At 32.2% G+C, this 15,710-nt stretch overlaps 4 protein-coding genes across 4 annotated transcripts; 2 read left to right on the plus strand and 2 right to left on the minus strand.

Annotated features, from left to right (window-relative positions):
- Positions 1-681: 681 nt before the first annotated feature.
- LOC106718173 (60S ribosomal protein L24) lies at positions 682-2,659 on the minus strand. The gene is made up of 5 exons (XM_014512188.2): positions 2,581-2,659; positions 2,382-2,457; positions 1,820-1,905; positions 1,335-1,496; positions 682-856 (listed from the first exon to the last, which is right to left on the minus strand). The coding sequence occupies exons 1-5, from the start codon at positions 2,583-2,585 to the stop codon at positions 718-720; spliced, it is 468 nt and encodes a 155-aa protein (XP_014367674.1). The 5' UTR covers positions 2,586-2,659; the 3' UTR covers positions 682-717.
- Positions 2,660-3,222: 563 nt separating this feature from the next.
- Positions 3,223-4,296, plus strand: LOC106718114 (protein MIX23). The gene is made up of 3 exons (XM_014512123.2): positions 3,223-3,374; positions 3,497-3,769; positions 4,101-4,296. Exons 1-3 carry the CDS (start codon positions 3,345-3,347, stop codon positions 4,206-4,208), a joined length of 411 nt encoding a protein of 136 aa, XP_014367609.2. The 5' UTR covers positions 3,223-3,344; the 3' UTR covers positions 4,209-4,296.
- A 242-nt stretch (positions 4,297-4,538) lies between these two features.
- On the minus strand, positions 4,539-5,308 carry LOC106718105 (UPF0389 protein CG9231). Its single transcript, XM_014512112.2, has 2 exons — positions 4,981-5,308; positions 4,539-4,873 (listed from the first exon to the last, which is right to left on the minus strand). The coding sequence occupies exons 1-2, from the start codon at positions 5,184-5,186 to the stop codon at positions 4,660-4,662; spliced, it is 420 nt and encodes a 139-aa protein (XP_014367598.2). The 5' UTR covers positions 5,187-5,308; the 3' UTR covers positions 4,539-4,659.
- Positions 5,309-9,035: 3,727 nt separating this feature from the next.
- LOC106717841 (importin subunit alpha-7) lies at positions 9,036-13,728 on the plus strand. Its single transcript, XM_014511772.2, has 11 exons — positions 9,036-9,169; positions 9,849-10,026; positions 10,124-10,336; positions 10,474-10,697; positions 11,031-11,140; positions 11,249-11,402; positions 11,569-11,773; positions 12,300-12,427; positions 12,606-12,769; positions 13,031-13,235; positions 13,481-13,728. The coding sequence occupies exons 2-10, from the start codon at positions 9,853-9,855 to the stop codon at positions 13,213-13,215; spliced, it is 1,557 nt and encodes a 518-aa protein (XP_014367258.2). The 5' UTR covers positions 9,036-9,169; positions 9,849-9,852; the 3' UTR covers positions 13,216-13,235; positions 13,481-13,728.
- The last annotated feature ends 1,982 nt before the right edge of the window (positions 13,729-15,710 follow it).

The raw sequence follows: 15,710 nt of genomic DNA on the forward strand, positions 1-15,710 counted from the left end.
TTCTTTTATTTTGTTTTATAATATGAAGTAGCAAAAGAGGCCACCTAACTTCGCCAAAATATCGAAGTGAAAGATGTATAGATTTTTGTACTGGCTGATACTGTTGGATATTAACTCATCTGTAATCTTTGATATGTACAAAGTTAATGCAATGTTAGTCGCACATTTTGGTTTTGTTCCCACTACCAAGACATTTATAGTTGAAATCATTCCTCTCATTCACTTTCATAATACAATATTTTTAGAAAGCGTTGTTGAAAGTTGAACCCCATAGTCAAGCATGTTGGCCCAGTGGGGCCCAGTTGCTTGACTTTGCACCACAATGTATTCCTCCCCCATAAGAACTTTATAAATGCGAATGTTTAGCTGGATGGATGGATTTTTTAAGGTATCTCCAGAATAGTTCAATGGATCTTGATGAAATTTTGCAAATATGTAAAACATAGTCTGGAAGAACACATAGTCTACTTTTAAGTTTTTTTTTAAATTTCATGCTGATGGAATCGCGAGAGACAGGTAGTATTATATAATTCGAAAAACACTGGTACATTGCAGGGATTGTCCCTGAACATTTTAGGATTCAATCCGGTCCAATAAAGCGCTAACTTTGCTGCTGATGCTCTCTATGGATATTAAATGAAGTATGTATAAGTAAAAAGGGTAGACAAGAAAAAAATCAAATATTTTCTTATTTTTTTTTATTTGTTATCAAAGTTCTTATCGCTTGCCTCCAACACGGGGGGCAGACTTCTGACTTACTTTAGCGGCTTTAGCTTTGGGTGCCGCCTTAGCCTTTGTGGGGGGTGCAGTGGTTTTCTTGGCTGCTTTAGTGGACTTTTTCTGTTCCTTCGCAGCTCTATTAAAAAGAATTTTAAAATGTTATATTATAAACTCTAATCTCTATCTTACTAATATTATAAATGTGAATGTTTAGATGGATGGATGGATGTTTGTTTGAAGGTATCTCCGGAATGGCTCAACTGATCTTGATGAAATTTAACATAGACGTAGAACATAGTGTGGAGGAAGACATAGGTAACTTATTAATTTTTTTTTTAACTCCGTGCGGACGCAGTCGCGGGCGACAGCTAGTTAAAACTAAAGGCAACTTTTACAATTGACCTAACAATAATTTAATAATAATTATAGAAACTTTTTTGGAATAGAATTCTATATAAAATGTAATAAGAATTTCTTATAACTATCAATTTAGCTTTTTTACAAATCATGTCACCTTTGAGCTTTAAATTGGTAAAAGAATTGATCCAGTATATTTTTCAACCCATAGAATGAATGGTTATATCAATTTTCTTTTTATCACATAGATATCTTACTTGATAGCCTGTTCCCTCTGGGCTTTCCTCACTTCAGGCTTCATGTTCCTCTTGGCCATGATATCACTGAGGGATGCACCTACAATTGCACGCTGGTACTTTTGCGTCCTCCTGGTGCGCTTCTTTGCCAGCTCTTCCTCTTGCCCTTTCTTAAATTTACGCCTATAAATATTAAAAATATACATATTTAAAAATAATATATAAATCTGCCAGTAGACTTTAGCAGATATGGATTAATTCTAAATAATAGATTACTCATATATAATAGGTGTTTTTTGTTTATTGAAATAAGTAAAAAGTAGGATTACAAACGAAATCAATTAAGTTTTACAAACTTCTGGAGTTGCCTTTGCTTGGCATTGGAAGTGGGCATTCTTTATTGTGTTAAGAATAATGTCATTGGAAATTAAATGAAACATTTTATAATATAAATATTCATATAAATAATTACAACATTTAAAAGTATTTAAAATATAATACTGTACCTGTAAAGGACTGTCCATGTCACTTTCCTGGGATTTCTTCTCATTAGATGGGCAGCTTCACATTTTGAATTCAAGAATGTGAAGGTCTAAAACAATATTCAAATACGTTTAATTTCATTCAAAAAATTTGTTTAATATCTAGAGAAAATACGATAAAAATCTTTTTTATATTTTTTTAAAAACAAAAATTTTTTTTTTTCATTTTCAAAATTGAACCTTCGAATGTTCACAGACAGTGACATGAATGATTATTTTACATCAATATTTAATTCAGGTGTATTTGAATTAACTATTTTTTACATCTTATTAAGTTTGGCGTGCAAGTTAAGTATGTTAATAACTTAGAGACCGTGTGATTCTTGTAACTTTGGGTGCTAGGTTAAGTCGTTTATTTATTATAAGGACTTTTAATACGAAAATGATACTCATTACAAGTGTAAGTTTAAATAACCTGGAAACACAATAAATTTACTTTCTGAATACGAGATTTTGGTAAATTGCTTTAAAACTACATAACTGTATAAAATTATAAAGAACAGTAACATAAAATTTATTAAATTACCTTGCCATCTACCTTAACCATGGTTTTTCCATGGCCAGGGTAGATCTTGTAACCACTGTAGGCGCAAAGTCCGATCCTGAAAATATAACAAACATCATGAAAAGAATGCACTCCACTTTTAATTATATATATTCACACAAAGAAACTGTATTAGATTAATTTGATTTAGGAAAATATAAAAATTATTGCCAAAACCTACTTCATTTTGACTTGTGTCAAGAAAGAAAGAGCAAGAAAACAGATAACATAACAATACCATAGACAAATGTTTTGTTTGACAATTTGTAAACGTCAAATAACAGCAACAGATAATAAATGCCTGGTTAGACAAAATAACATTAGAATACAAACGATGAAGATGTCAATTACGACCTATATTGCAATAATTTTGCATTCCTTGTAGTCCACTGGATTGGTCTTGATACTGAGAAATAGAATTTCTATTGGCTTGCCTTTTGCAATGTTATTAATTTTGAGCTGCAAGTTCTATCGTATGTCGAAATTAGGAAGAATAATTCTTGATTTAATTTTTAAACCATCACTCGGAAACATCATAAATCAGGTCTGCAGTACCTATTTAGATTAAATCTAGAATTTCCTTATTAATCTTCCCCACTTTGCTTTGTTCTGGACGTCTTCGTCTAGGACTTGGTGGGCATCCATCACTTTCAACATCTTTCTTTTTGGGTACTTGTAGTAGCTTCCTGTACTACTACAATCCTGTAAAAACTTAACTTTATTTTCCTTCTGGCTTCTGCACATTTTGTCAAGCCACAACAAAAGTTTTTATCTGTGATCATTTTCTCTTAATTGCGTAGCGTACGTAGCGTACTTCGTTCTCTTTGGAAAAAGACAAACTGAAACCGACCGGGTTTACAGATAAAGAATAGTGAACAGAGTAGGACTTTTCCTCCTTATAAGAAATTTTCGTGTGTTTGCTCCTTATTTCAAATAAACAAAGTAATGATTTGCCCGGATTTTCTAGAATTTCAGGTATGATCTTATTAATTTTTAATATCACATAAAGCTTTTTATAACCTTAACGTTTGAGGTTATTCACCCCGTTATAAACATAAAATTTTATTTTAATTTTTTTTATGACAATTTCTTTTTAGGATATCCTTAAAAAAATGCGAGTGTTGGATGATAAAATTGTTTATACCCTGAATACCTCTATTCCTACGGAGTCTTTTAAAACAAAAGTAAATGCTACAGAAGCTTGCCAAGAGTTATACCATCAAATACAAAAGGGCCATGAAGAACGAGAAAGTGTTATAAAAAAATGTATCGTCACAACAGCTGACAGTGTTAAAAAGTTATTATCCGCTAAAGAGACAAATCCTGATGATTTCGAAACTTTGAAGAATTTGAAAGCTGAACAAAGAAAGGTATTGAAAAACATTGAATTTGAGTGACCATTTTGGCATTTAATAATAAGCCACATTACTATGTGTATGGGAAAGAATGATACCTCACTCTTTAAATTTGGTCAAGCCTCGCAGGTTACGGGCAGTCACATTGGAATGGATGTTAACATATGAACCCAAGAGAAACAGTAATCACTTCTCAATCAAGCAAATACACTTAATATTTACTCATTTTCTGCCATATAGAACCATCATTTTAGTTTAAATAATTCACATATCTAGTCATTCATTGTCTATGTCAATAAATCATAATGTTAATTAATTTTTTTAATAGGAAAATATATTTTTTTAGTTACGTCTCTTACAAACTGAGCTAAGCGTGGAAGAAGTGATTAAAGAAAAGACATCTAAACTGTTCACTGAGAAATGTAGATCATATTACAAGCCTAATGATTCATGAAGACTGACATTTGAAATACAGGGTACACTTGGAATATATTGTATATAGTTATATAAATAGTGAAGTATAGCTTTATAAGTCTTTTTTTATATTTCATCAGTTCCAGGAAAACATTTTATTAATAGCACAGCAAATGTTGCATCGCATGCAAAATGTTTAGAAATGGAAAACAATTTTACAATATTTTTTACATTTATATGATGTTCCTATTTTTCTGGTCCCTTTGGCATACTAGCACATCCTAACAAAGTTCCGTCTAAATCGGACCAGTATTATTTTCTATAGAAGATGGTCAAACAGTTACAGATGGAGTCATTATAATGAAAGAAAACAAAAGATAACATAAATAGATATTATTAAGCTCTGCACTTAACTATAACTTTACAAAATATAATAGAACTTGTACCGAAACCAATTGCAGCATTGCAACTGCTTGTCTAATAAAGCATTATTAATTTGTAGGCTTTTCTACTTCCATTTTTGCTGATTGCTCTTCGTTGTACTTCTTGTGCCAATCCAAATTCATTTGGTGTACAGATTCACCTCTTTTGGCAGCTGATTTACCAGCTAATACTGCACCTAAACTTGCGAGAGCAGTAAGGAGCATTAAAACGTTTGATATCTTTATCCTTGCTTCACTTCTTGCTCTATCAATTACTTCCGCACTGAAATGTAAGGTATTACAAGAAATGAGAAATGACATCTAACAAGAAAACCCAATGTAAAAAAAATATTGCATAGTATTAATAAAAAAGAAAAAGGATTAACGTACGATACAAATGTAGGTATTTCTTCCTTGCTTTTAAATTTTTTGGTCCAAACAAGAATAGTTTTCTGAAAATTAGAAGGTCTAAATTTTCTTGACATCATACGGTCTTCATTTTTAGGTGTTGGAGTTGTTCCAGCGGCACCAGCAGGCACACACATGCCTCTAGTCAGTATAAGCATTTGAGCTCTATTTATTAGAAGTTTATTCATTGTCGAAAAAAGTACCACTACGGAATCGATCAAAACATTAAATTGGGAAAAAATGATTTGACAGATAGGAATTTTAGAAAACCAAAGATCACAGTCATAGATTTACATAATTTAAATTACGTAATTTTTACGTCAGGCAATGTAGCGACTTGAAGTGAATACTGAACACCTCCGTGAAGTTAGCCCCCTCACTTTAATTTTTTTAACTTTTTTTTACGCAAATCGTTTGAGAATCGTTTGAGAGGGTTTGAGAGAAAAGAAATATCGTTTGAGAGTTCCTACTTTCTCCGTAAAAACAATTTCAAATTCTAGTGTGAAGTTGGCCCCCTCACTTTACTTTTTTTATTTTTTTCAATGCGAATCGTTAGAGAGTCGTTTGAGAGACATTAAGAGAAAAGAAATATCGTTTGAGAGTTTTTACTTTTTCTGTAATAAATATTTTAATTCTGGGCATCGAAAGTTACAAATCGATTTTCCTTTTTTTCCGAATTAAATATGGCAATCATGCACTTGGACGTTTCAAATTTATTGTGTAGGTAGAGAATGGTAAGAGAGTGATTGAGAGAAAAGAGAATTCGTTTGAGAGTTAATACTTTTTCTGAAATATATATTTCAATGTCGGAATCGAAAGTAACAAATCGATTTTTCTTTTATTACGAATTAAATATGGCAATCATGCACTTGGACGTTTCAAATTTATTGTGTAGGTAGAGAATGGTAAGAGAGTGATTGAGAGAAAAGAGAAATCGTTTGAGAGTTAATACTTTTTCTGAAATATATATTTCATTGTCGGAATCGAAAGTAACAAATCGATTTTCCTTTTTTCCGAATTAAATATAGCAATCATGCACTAAGACGTTTCAAATTTATTGTGTAGGAAGAGAATGCTTAGAGAGTGATTGAGAGAAAAGAGAAATCGTTTGAGAGTTAATACTTTTTCTGAAATATATATTTCAATGTCGGAATCGAAAGTTACAAATCGATTTTTATTTTATTACGAATTAAATATGGCAATCATGCACTAAGACGTTTCAAATTTATTGTTTAGGTAGAGAATGGTTATAGATTGATTTAAAGAAAAGAGAAATTGTTTGAGAGTTAATACTTTTTCTGAAATAAACATTTCAATTTTTGAGATTTGTAAGTTTTTGAAAATCGATTAGTAATTTTCGATTCCGACATTGAAATATATATTTCAGAAAAAGTATTAACTCTCAAACGATTTCTCTTTTCTCTCAATCACTCTCTTACCATTCTCTACCTACACAATAAATTTGAAACGTCTTAGTGCATGATTGCCATATTTAATTCGTAATAAAAGAAAAATCGATTTGTAACTTTCGATTCCGACATTGAAATATATATTTCAGAAAAAGTATTAACTCTCAAACGATTTCTCTTTTCTCTCAATCACTGCCTAATCATTCTCTACCTATACAAAAAATTTGAATCGTCCAAGTGCATGATTGCTATATTTAATTCGGAAAAAAGGAAAATCGATTTGTTACTTTCGATTCCGACATTGAAATATATATTTCAGAAAAAGTATTAACTCTCAAACGATTTCTCTTTTCTCTGAATCGCTCTCTTACCATTCTCTACCTACACAATAAATTTGAAACGTCTTAGTGCATGATTGCCATATTTAATTCGTAATAAAGGAAAAATCGATTTGTAACTTTCGATTCCGACATTGAAATATATATTTCAGAAAAAGTATTAACTCTCAAACGAATTCTCTTTTCTCTCAATCACTCTCTTACCATTCTCTACCTACACAATAAATTTGAAACGTCCAAGTGCATGATTGCCATATTTAATTCGTAATAAAAGAAAAATCGATTTGTTACTTTCGATTCCGACATTGAAATATATATTTCAGAAAAAGTATTAACTCTCAAACGAATTCTCTTTTCTCTCAATCACTCTCTTACCATTCTCTACCTACACAATAAATTTGAAACGTCCAAGTGCATGATTGCCATATTTAATTCGGAAAAAAAGGAAAATCGATTTGTAACTTTCGATGCCCAGAATTAAAATATTTATTACAGAAAAAGTAAAAACTCTCAAACGATATTTCTTTTCTCTTAATGTCTCTCAAACGACTCTCTAACGATTCGCATTGAAAAAAATAAAAAAAAGTAAAGTGAGGGGGCCAACTTCACACTAGAATTTGAAATTGTTTTTACGGAGAAAGTAGGAACTCTCAAACGATATTTCTTTTCTCTCAAACCCTCTCAAACGATTCTCAAACGATTTGCGTAAAAAAAAGTTAAAAAAATTAAAGTGAGGGGGCCAACTTCACGGAGGTATACTGAACGTTATAAAATTCTCATTTAATGGATTTTTGTCAATTCTAGTAACCTATTATTTCGATAAAAAAAACAATTTCCTTTTTTTGATATTTCTGAGAGGAACGATGATAAAAAAGTTAATTTCATCTTAATTTAAACCGTTCATTCCTTTCCTTTAGTCGATTCAAAAATACAACTTTAATGGAACATAGTAAAAATTATTATTAAGTGGCGAACATAGATAATCACATTAGTGGCGAAAACAAAAATTGTATTTTAAAATTCACAATTTGAACTTGAACATTTTATATTCTTTGATTTAAACTCTCCTTTTTCAACTTCCAGTCTTCTTTATGCCTGGCTTACATTAGGCCAATTCAGTAAGCCAGTAGCGCTCGAAATCAGTGCTGGTATAATGTAGACACTCACCGAAGTCAGTAAGTCAGTCAGTCCGATGACTGGGATGGCGTTTTACTTTTCAGGCCAGTTTGATCATTCCGCCGCAACTGGCATAATCTAGACGGCCTGACCTATGCCAGTCTAGTGCTTACAGAATAATTGTATAGGCACCACGCGTTGCTTATTTTAGGGAAATTTTATCTGGATTGTGAATCGGTAGAATAAGGTGGTGCGACCTCCGTTCTTTTATGTTGTTGTTGTAACTCTGTATTGCTTAAAATTATAAATATTATACAGTGATTTTTAATGTATCAAAGTTTTCATTTACAATTTTTGCGATTTTTTAATAAATATGCATTCTGCATAAACTGTGGCAGAATTAAAAATAGAGCCCGGAAGTTGGAATGAGTCTACAGCTGGAAAAGGTTATATTGATGAAATGGTAACTAAAAATGGTTTAATATCCTTAAGCAATTTTTAGTTTTTTGGTCCTTTTATTAGAGTCTTATGAAGCAAGCGTATCTAATGGTGTGTCAGTTAGTGGCACACTAAGCAAAGATAAAAATACACAGTGGAAGTTAAGGAATTGTATATATAATAGGAACAAACATAATATTAAATAACATAAATTAGTTACACACATGACACGAAAATTATTTAAAGATAAGTGACATTCTCTGTCTAAACATTATTTCTCTAATAGGTATTCAAACTTATGTCATACCATAAAAAAGGTTAGCACTCAAGAGATTCCATCTCTTTAACAGTATCTTCGGTTCACCGGCAACACATCTGCGGTTCCTCCAGTATTGTAGATGTCCATAGTCGTCGTTGAACACCTCGGTGCACGTCTGACCCTTTATCTTATAAAAAAATATTCACTAACGTCTTTAATGATTTTTTAAAACCTCAATATTAAATTCATCAATCTTGTAGTACTACTTGTAGTGTATGTTTATAAAGTGTTTTCCACTATTTCCTAGACATCATTGTCCCAATGGTATTTACGAATCGACAACGTAGACTAGACTGGCATATTGTAGACAACAACGTAAAACAGTCCATGCCAGGCCGGCGCTACTGGCTTACTGAGCTAGCATAATGTAAACCAGGCATAATGTCTTTATATGCTCTTTGCTTCCATTCCTTACATACTCTTTGTATCATCATATTCAATATTCATGACGTGATTGCCTTGGAACTGAATTATAGAAAATAATTTTTGTTTTCAGAAAATAGATGTTGGATTAACTAACATATTTTTACAAGAGACTTGTTTTTCATTTCGTAAGTACGGAAGAAATTATATTGGGATTGTAGAACTTTAAATTACATTACCAATACCTAAGTTAATGCGACAGACATGTCAACCAAAAACTCGAATTTTTCATTGTATTTTACCTTTACACTTTTATTTCTTTTAAAATTTGCGTTTTATCTTTAATTTTTCACCTTAATGTATCAAACGTATATCTTTTTGTGGTGCTGCAAACATATAAGCTGTAAACAGTATAATAACTGTAAGACTAGGTTAAATAAGAAATTTTAATTTAATGTAAAATTATATATTGTTTATTATTTTCATTGTTATTATATTTTTGGTACATCAGACTTTACCCATATTTAATATCAATTTACTTAAATGTTGTGATTTATACTTATTTTTTATAAATTAAATAACATTAGATTGTTAGACATTGTTAACTATTTTTTTTTGCACACAATTGTGTGGTTCTGTAATTTTTGGTATATATTGGATTACATATTTTTCATATTAGCTGACATTTTTATTTCTTCATTTAGAACCTTATGGGATTCTTATTGATGGATTTGTCATAATTTCTGCTTGTTAAATTGATGCAGTTACAGATTTATCTACAACTTAAAAAAATAATAATTGATTTGATCTTTATGGTTTGGTTTCATATTTCAAGAGTTATCAATCACATTTTAAATGCTCTTACAGAAAGATGTCTGGAGGTCATAAACATCGTTACAAGAATGCGGGCTTAAGTGCTGACGAGTTGCGCCGTCGTCGAGAAGAGGAAGGTGTTCAGTTGCGCAAGCAGAAAAGAGAGCAACAACTATTTAAAAGAAGAAATGTTAATCTACCAGCACCTAATGCTCCTGATATTGCTTTGCAGGCAATACAAATTTTTAGAATTATCTCATTTTTTGGCTGGATAAATCAAGAATGTTTCATTACAAGTTTTCCAATAAAACCAATGTAATATATTTCAGGATGATATCAACATTTCAACTTCTGATGACATCACACCACAAATGGTGGCTGCACTGTATAGTGATAACCAACAGGAACAGATTGTGGCCACCCAGAAATTTAGGAAGCTTTTAAGTCGCGAACCTAATCCACCTATAGACGAAGTGATACAGACTGGAATAGTTCCTAAATTTGTTGAATTTTTAACTAATAGTTCTAATCCAACATTACAGGTGAGAATTTATGAAAATTTCTTCCAAGTAAATTTAATAAAACACTATAATGAACAGTCAAATAATTCACAATATTCAAATTTCATTTTTGAAGCCAACTTTAGCTATTTTAATCTTTATTTATGTTGTATCCATAGTTTGAGGCAGCATGGGCGTTGACGAACATAGCGTCTGGAACGTCGGAGCAGACGCGCGTGGTTGTGGAAAGTGGTGCGGTAGGCGCGCTGGTGGCGCTGGTGGGCGGGGGTGCGGGTGACGACGTGCGCGAGCAAGCCGTGTGGGCGCTAGGCAATGTCGCCGGCGACTCTCCGCGCTGCCGGGACGCAGTGCTCGCCGCCGGCATCCTGCCACCGCTTATAGAGTCAGTAACAGCACATATCTAGTTCCAGATAGCTTTTTGAAGTGCCTCTGCGATTATCAAAGCTGTTGGTTTAGCTGGCTGTACAGCAATTTAATGTGCTAAAGTATAAAAAAATCTGTTTATAGACTATAACAAACCAAAGGAAAATAGGGGTTTTTGAAGAAAAGTGCACAATTTCACTTGAAATATGACATTATGGTCAATGTGACCATAATGTCATATTTCCTTCCAACAAAACAAATGTATTAATCATAGAGATGTTTTAATACCTATTTTTTTATTTTGATATATATTGATTTTAATGAATATGCAAGTATTAATTTATCTTTGTAGGATTTTAAATAAATATACAAGATTATCCATGACAAGGAATGCCGTGTGGACACTCTCAAATCTTTGTAGAGGTAAAAATCCTCCTACAAACTTTGAAGCTGTAGCTCCAGGTGAGTGTTGTAACAATAAAAAAGCTACAAGTTGTGCCAATTATTGTTATTACCCAACGGAATTACATCCAAACAATATATATTTATAAAATAAATGTTTGTGTAAAGGTATTCCAGTACTGGCGCGGCTGCTGCACCACACGGACGCGGATGTATTGAGTGACGCGTGCTGGGCGCTCTCCTACCTCTCCGACGGACCCAATGAGAAGATACAAGCTGTCATCGACGCCGGCGTCTGCAGGCGACTTGTCGAACTACTCATGTAACTATTGATTCTATTGTATAATTGGCAAAATTTCTCAACTTTGCTATTTCAGGTAGATGGACCAATAAAAGGAACGTCAAGTCATGTCTGTTTGACTATGGAAGTGTAAACAGCTGTTTGTCTATGCAACAGGCAATCATACTATAAATGATTTTAATTCCAGGCATAACAAGTCGACTGTAGTGTCGGCGGCGTTGCGTGCGGTGGGAAATATAGTGACTGGGCATGATGCGCAGACACAGGCGGTGCTGAACTGCAACCCACTGCCCAGTCTGCACGCGCTGCTGCGCTCCAACACAGAGGCGCTGCGCAAGGAGGCTTGCTGGACCCTCTCTAACATCACTGCTGGCAATGCTGTGCAAATACAGGTCATTTGGAACTTGTTGAATTTGAGGAATAATGTTTTGATAGGAATTACTTTTCAAGTGTCTCGGTGGCCTAATATCATGTGTGTAGCGCTGGGGCCTTCCTTTGTATTTCGCAGTGTCCTAACACATCTAACATTGTGTTTTGCGCAGCGACTCGCTCGAAGGTAATAGCCTGCGAGAAATCTAAAAACGGTAATGCAAGGGTACAAGAAGGCTGAATAAATTGAAGATGTGTTCAAAACGTTATGCGTAAGAGTGAATTCAGATGTCACGATTGATAAACAAAAGTATTGCAGGGGACATTAAAAAGTTTACTGCTCAAAAAATAATTTTAAGTGAGCCAGGGTGTAATTGAAATCGCTCTGACCGCCAAAAATATTGATTATAATTATAACTTTGTAACATTTGCCGTGTCCACCATATTGAATAGGACAGAAAGAGGAAGAATTATTTTAAATAGCACTTGTCTCATATTTGAAATTCAATCAAATATTTTATGATTTGTTTGCATTTTTATTCTTTACAGGCAGTAATCGATGCGAATATTGTACCGACACTTATCGAGATCTTGAGACAGGCGGAGTTTAAAACGAGGAAAGAGGCCGCGTGGGCGATTACAAATGCTACCAGTGGAGGCACCAGGGATCAAATTAGGTAACTTCAAGACTAAATATAGTAAAGGTGCAATTTCTTTGATAACTTTAATGTCTCAAGGAAACGGCTACTGATCAATAAGTTTGTCCATGTTTAGATTACATAATTCTCATAGAATTATTTTGTATCTTGAAAATTTTTAGTTTAAATATATGTAATGTATGTTATTTTGTTGTAGGTATTTAGTGGAACAAGGTTGTATACCGCCTTTATGTGATTTGTTGACTTTAACGGACTCTAAGACTGTTCAAGTGGCGCTCAATGGACTTGACAATATACTGAAAGCGGGACAACAGGCAGATCAGTTGAACCCTTACGCTGCTCTTATCGAAGAATGTTTTGGTATGTTATGTTTGTTTATTCTCCTCTGTTGCGGATCTCCATGGGTGTTGTTGATCATATCGGTGATCCCACTGCTAGTTTTCCTCCTTTTATAGAAAAAAAAAACTAAAACCTATTAAACTAAATATTATTCCATTAATATCAAATTGCCAGAGTTTGTGTTAATTTATTTTACATAATAATGGTGACTTGTTATTTTATCAAAATCAATTCAACATATTCAATGTGTTTCAGCTGTGTAAATGTAAAATAAACTTTCAGGTTTAGATAAAATTGAATTTTTGCAATCGCACGAGAATCTCGACATCTACCAGAAGTCGTTTGAGATAATCGAGAACTACTTCGGGTCGGAGGGAGAGGACGGGAGAGTGGCGCCAGTCTCCTCCTCCGGGCAGTACCACTTCGCAGGGGACCAGGCCGTGCCCATGGGCGGCTTCCACTTCTAACTCATACATATATATGACCAGTGAGTATATTTAAATATCAACTAAATATGTTAATATACCTTACATAAACAAGAAAAGCTTTATCCTAAACATTCTAGCAAAAATTATCATTTTTTTAGTTATTTTTAAACACTAAAAAATCTCTCATTGAGACCAAAAGTCTATGATCGAAGTTATTCAATCTAAGATTTATTTGATATGATACATAGTGGAAAATGCGTCTAAGATCCTAGATTTAATAATGATATTGTCCTTGTTTATACAGATGCGTATAATTAGGAATGGATAGATGTCCCTATTGGCTCCGGCGATGTAATAAATGCGGGAGTGTGTTTGTATGTAGTACCGCAGTATAGACAGCGGGACGGGGCGAGGACTTAGTCTCGGACAAGCCAGGCTCGGTCCGGACACCGCTGTCAGTCTAGATTTTATTTATCGCTAATAACCTCGCCTCGTTACCTTTACTTTTGCTTGTAGATAAAAGCTATAACTATAACTAAACCATGAGATTTTATGTATTACACAAAATTGATGCTACAACAAATAGAAAAATTAATTGGACTACTGTCCAATTAATTTGTCAATTGTTTGTCTATTTAATATGTTTTTTTCATAATACTTTATGAAAAAAACATATTAAATAGACATATCACATTTAAATTGGTATAAATTACATGAATTTGATCACATTTGTGAATCTGTTTTGAATATAATAAATTTTATATTTATTTATTTTTATTTATTTGAACTTTTTTTTCCTTTTCCAAGGCGTTGTTATTTGGTACATTGTAGTGACAAGTCTCAATGTTATGTCACAAATAATAATCTTAGAAATGTTTAAACACATGTTTGTGAACTGTTTTGTATCGTTCTTTGACATAAAATCTCATGGTGTAGCAAACAAAATATAGTTTAATTAATTTTATTTTATTATTGTATATAGCATGTATTTTGTTTGCATCTGTGAATATGATCGTTACTAAACATGCAATGTTTATGATATTTGACAAAAAAAAACATTTTTATTTGTTATGCGTTATATTAAACTGGATATAAAGATACGCTTTGTTTGAAATTCGGTTGCTTGACTTTTTAGTAATATAAATATACAAGATATGTAATTTTTTTTTTATTTCGCTCACTTTAAATGTTATCGAGATCCCAAATAGCTGAATTACTTATAATATACAAAATGTAACACCAATTTTATTTTTATTTATATACAAAATGCAATAAAATATTTTTCATTGACACTCACTGACGTAAGTGTAAGATGTATAACATTAATTTCTTTGTTATTTATAAAATATAATAAAAATGAGAAATGTATATTTTTATTTATTGTTAACATCCATTTTGACGTAATTTTTTTTTGTGTTTTTAGTTGTGATTATAATGCGAGAGTTGGTTAAAAACAGTTGTTGTGTCCTATGCAATAAATGTATATCTAATACTTAAATAAAGTATATTTAAGTATTAGATATACTCTCAAACTCAAATTCTTTCATTTTTTTTATAACTTGTAGAATGCCTTTGAATTAAAGTGGATCACTTCAACAGCATATCGAATCACTCACTACATATACAATAGAGATAGACCAGACAAGATTAAGTTCTTTTTTCCTCTAAGGCGATAGTCGCATGCGACCGTCATTTTGTATAGGACACGAGACCGTATTAGTGGAAATGGCAATCATATGTGGCTAGTAGTTTAATTAAAAGAGATTATTAAGTAGCCACAAGAATAGGAAATTAAAAAAAAAGAATGGAATGGAAAATAAGAGTTATAAAAAAAAAAGAAATGATTTATTTGTGCATTATTAAATCCGTTTCTTCTTCTTCCTTTTCTTTAAATACGCTGCAGGAAGACATAAACGACGATAGTTGCAACAAAACTCAATTTCCAAAATATCAATTTATTTAAACATTGTGACGTTTTTAAAAGAAATATATGACAATATTTGATACTGAAATACATTTTAAAACTACACAGATGCTCAGAATGGTTTTCATTAAAATATATACTAATATATTTTAACATATTAAGTTAATACTTATTGATATGTATTCGGTGTTGACATTATATACATGTAAAAAATTGTAAACAGTAATAAAATATAAAGTTATGTCCCTGTATAAGAATTTTTTTTATCAGTACATTTATTTTTACAAACAATAATAAGATACGAGGTATAAAATGTCACATATCACTTTGTAATTTAACACATTCAGTGCCAACTAATTACATTTTATTTAAAAATAACGTAGCGGCATAGAAAGTGTTAAATAAGGCACAATTCTAATAATAGAGCTAATAAAAAATTATAAATGGCAAAATCTGATGGCACAACAAATATGTACAATATACAAAAGTTTATTAGCCTCAATTTCCACTGTTGAAACCATACTATTATATCAGAGTTCAACTGTGGAAACAAACGGTTATATATTTTAATATAAAACACAACCAAAAAACTGCACAGATAAATGATACG

The sequence above is a fragment of the Papilio machaon genome, chromosome 8, assembly GCF_912999745.1.
Source record: "Papilio machaon chromosome 8, ilPapMach1.1, whole genome shotgun sequence".
Lineage (NCBI taxonomy): Eukaryota > Metazoa > Arthropoda > Insecta > Lepidoptera > Papilionidae > Papilio > Papilio machaon.

Coding starts and splice junctions, on each gene's coding strand:
- LOC106718114 (XM_014512123.2), top strand. CDS start 3,345: ATGATTTGCCCGGATTTTCTAGAATTTCAG. Junction 3,375..3,496: donor CGGATTTTCTAGAATTTCAG/GTATGATCTTAT, acceptor ATTTCTTTTTAG/GATATCCTTAAAAAAATGCG. Junction 3,770..4,100: donor TGAAAGCTGAACAAAGAAAG/GTATTGAAAAAC, acceptor ATATTTTTTTAG/TTACGTCTCTTACAAACTGA.
- LOC106718105 (XM_014512112.2), bottom strand. CDS start 5,186: ATGAATAAACTTCTAATAAATAGAGCTCAAATGCTTATACTGACTAGA. Junction 4,874..4,980: donor GAAATACCTACATTTGTATC/GTACGTTAATCC, acceptor CTTACATTTCAG/TGCGGAAGTAATTGATAGAG.
- LOC106718173 (XM_014512188.2), bottom strand. Junction 1,906..2,381: donor TGGTTAAGGTAGATGGCAAG/GTAATTTAATAA, acceptor ATATTGTTTTAG/ACCTTCACATTCTTGAATTC. Junction 857..1,334: donor CAGAGGGAACAGGCTATCAA/GTAAGATATCTA, acceptor TCTTTTTAATAG/AGCTGCGAAGGAACAGAAAA.
- LOC106717841 (XM_014511772.2), top strand. CDS start 9,853: ATGTCTGGAGGTCATAAACATCGTTACAAGAATGCGGGCTTAAGTGCT. Junction 10,698..11,030: donor ATCCTGCCACCGCTTATAGA/GTCAGTAACAGC, acceptor TTATCTTTGTAG/GATTTTAAATAAATATACAA. Junction 11,403..11,568: donor CGACTTGTCGAACTACTCAT/GTAACTATTGAT, acceptor TTTTAATTCCAG/GCATAACAAGTCGACTGTAG.